Source organism: Prunus dulcis, chromosome 2 (assembly GCF_902201215.1).
Source record: "Prunus dulcis chromosome 2, ALMONDv2, whole genome shotgun sequence".
NCBI lineage: Eukaryota > Viridiplantae > Streptophyta > Magnoliopsida > Rosales > Rosaceae > Prunus > Prunus dulcis.
In genome coordinates, this window is record NC_047651.1 from 19,359,345 (window position 1) to 19,361,739 (window position 2,395).

General features: G+C 36.4%; 1 protein-coding gene across 1 annotated transcript; it reads right to left on the reverse strand.

Annotated features, from left to right (window-relative positions):
- On the reverse strand, positions 1 to 2,177 carry LOC117620318 (caffeic acid 3-O-methyltransferase-like). The gene is made up of 5 exons (XM_034350480.1): positions 1,633 to 2,177; positions 839 to 1,155; positions 669 to 733; positions 201 to 532; positions 1 to 131 (listed from the first exon to the last, which is right to left on the reverse strand). Exons 1-4 carry the CDS (start codon positions 2,085 to 2,087, stop codon positions 236 to 238), a joined length of 1,134 nt encoding a protein of 377 aa, XP_034206371.1. The 5' UTR covers positions 2,088 to 2,177; the 3' UTR covers positions 1 to 131; positions 201 to 235.
- Positions 2,178 to 2,395: the final 218 nt, after the last annotated feature.

Genomic DNA, 2,395 nt, shown 5'->3' on the forward strand with positions numbered 1-2,395 from the left:
TAATTGGGAGTTGCTAGAGCAAACCCGAAAAGTAATGTCTTATCATTACGTTTCTTCTGTTACTTTAGAAGGGAAAGATCAAAGTAAATTAAGTAAAATAATCTGCAGACTTTAGGTGCAGTACTCTGAGTCTTCATTATTTTCTTGCTTATAGATAAGAAACATTTGCCAATCTTTTATTAGCCTTGAAGACTTAACACCTTCATTTTAGTGTGTAAGTTTTCATATGCCTTAGTTACTTAAAGAACTCCATAACCCAAAAGTTACAGACAAAACATTCATATCTGATGCCACTAAATCCAGCACCAGTTGCCAGGGCCATGAATTCTTGTTCACTCCTCTCCTTCCCTCCCGGAGATTGAGTCATCATCAACACATCAAGCTGGGAAGTGGTTTTCGTAGCAGTGCTAGTCTCTGGCATAGCTGGAAGAAGTGCTTCCACAACAATCACTTTTCCATTGTCTGGAATAGCTTTGTAACAATTCTTCAACAGCTTTAGGCAGTGATCATCGCTCCAATCATGAAGTATCCACTACAAACAAATGTGTCAGAAGACAAGTAGAACAGCTTCATATATTTAGTTACCATTCTTAAACTAAAACAAGAAAACCAAAAATTTAATGCTTGAGAAATCCAAAAATTTAATGCTTGAGAAATCCAAAAATTACCTTCATAAAAATGGCATCCCCACTTGGAACACTAGCAAACATGTCTCCTCCAACATGTTCCACACCTGCAAAAAAAAATATTTAACTTCCATTTTATATGTTGCTGCATACCACTTCCGATGAAGCAAAAACTAAGATTTCACATTGAATCAAATAAATTAAAGTCCTACCAGGATAGGAAGGGGCATGATTTACGACATGGGGCAAGTCGAAATTGATACCCTTTATATGTTGATATCTAGATGTGATCAGATTAAGGGTCACTCCCAAACCACCACCAACATCAACAAGTTGTGTGAGGTTCTTGTCTTCAAGACCCTTGTAGATATGAAGAAGTTTCTTGATGACAATGGTGGTGTGGTTAAACATTGCTGTGTTGAACACTTGATTAAACCTGGGGTCCAAACCTGGATACTCAAAAGCGTGCATGCCATGGACCCTGTTAAATGGAATTCCTCCTTCAACAACTGCATCTTTCAGTTGAGACCTGTGAATTTATTATGTGTAGAAAGTTGGAATTAGATACCCTATTGGCTATTTGTATTATAATTAGCACAAACTATGTTGTTTGTTTCTTTGATTTGGGGAACTTCATAAAAGTTGAATTATATAGGGCCTTCTTCTATTATTGGGTGGACCATTTATAATTTTAATAGTTATTTCCCTAACCAAGATTCCCAGACTGACTTTAATTATGTCATTTTAAGGAGTGAGATTGTCTATAAATATGCGTATAATAGCAAGTCTGTCCCCATACACCCAAGTTCAATCATTTTCCAGTAGTTTTCTGGTTTCCCCATTATACTAATTTTAATATAATCATGTGTAATGCATGTGCCAATATGTTAATCAAACTTAAATATATATAAAAACATAAGTAAAAAAATTAAAAATAGATGAATAAAGGAGGAAAGGAAAGAGGATATAATTAATTAGTGGTAGGTTAAAGAGAGCTTAAACTAACCAGCTTTCCATGAAGACCCTGTCTTGAATCAATGTCAACAAGGGCCCCAAAGAACCACCTTCTTCATCATTCACAAAGTACTTAGACACAGGGCCAAGGCTGTAGACCCTCTGAAAATCAGACCCACCATTCGCAGCAACAGCAGAGCAATTAAGAACAGAGTGGCTGGTGAGGAGCCTGAGGATTCTATCCACCATCATGGGAGCCTCAGGGTTCTTTGTGCCAATCTTGGCTGCAATCTCAGACGAAGAGAGCTTGGCTCCTGGACCCTCTCTGGCTATGATGTCAAAAACCCCAAACTTAATTGCTGATTGCAGAGACATGGACAGCGCAGAAGAACCCACCAGCTGCATGGCATAACAGAAGCTTTCTTCTTCCTCTTCCTTAGTAATTTCATCCTCAGGCTCAGCATGATTTATTTTGGGATGGCTTTTTCTCTCCAATGAAGAAGCCATTGGACTGTCTATATGTTTACGTTCTGAAACTCATTGCTAGTGGAATGGGTTTACTTATAGCCAGGAAACATAACATACAATTCACGTGGCTCTATTATATAATATTACGACAGCTGGAATACCAATTTAGTACTATATTGTTAATATTTAGCTTAGTTGAGACTCAATATTGTATTTCAATTATTCGGACTATCTATTTTTAAGTATTCCCTCAAAGATTATCTCAATTAAATAATTGTCATTTTAATTTCATTTTTGTTCATCACAACTATATGTCTTAATGTTTTTAATTTATTATGATCTTTTAA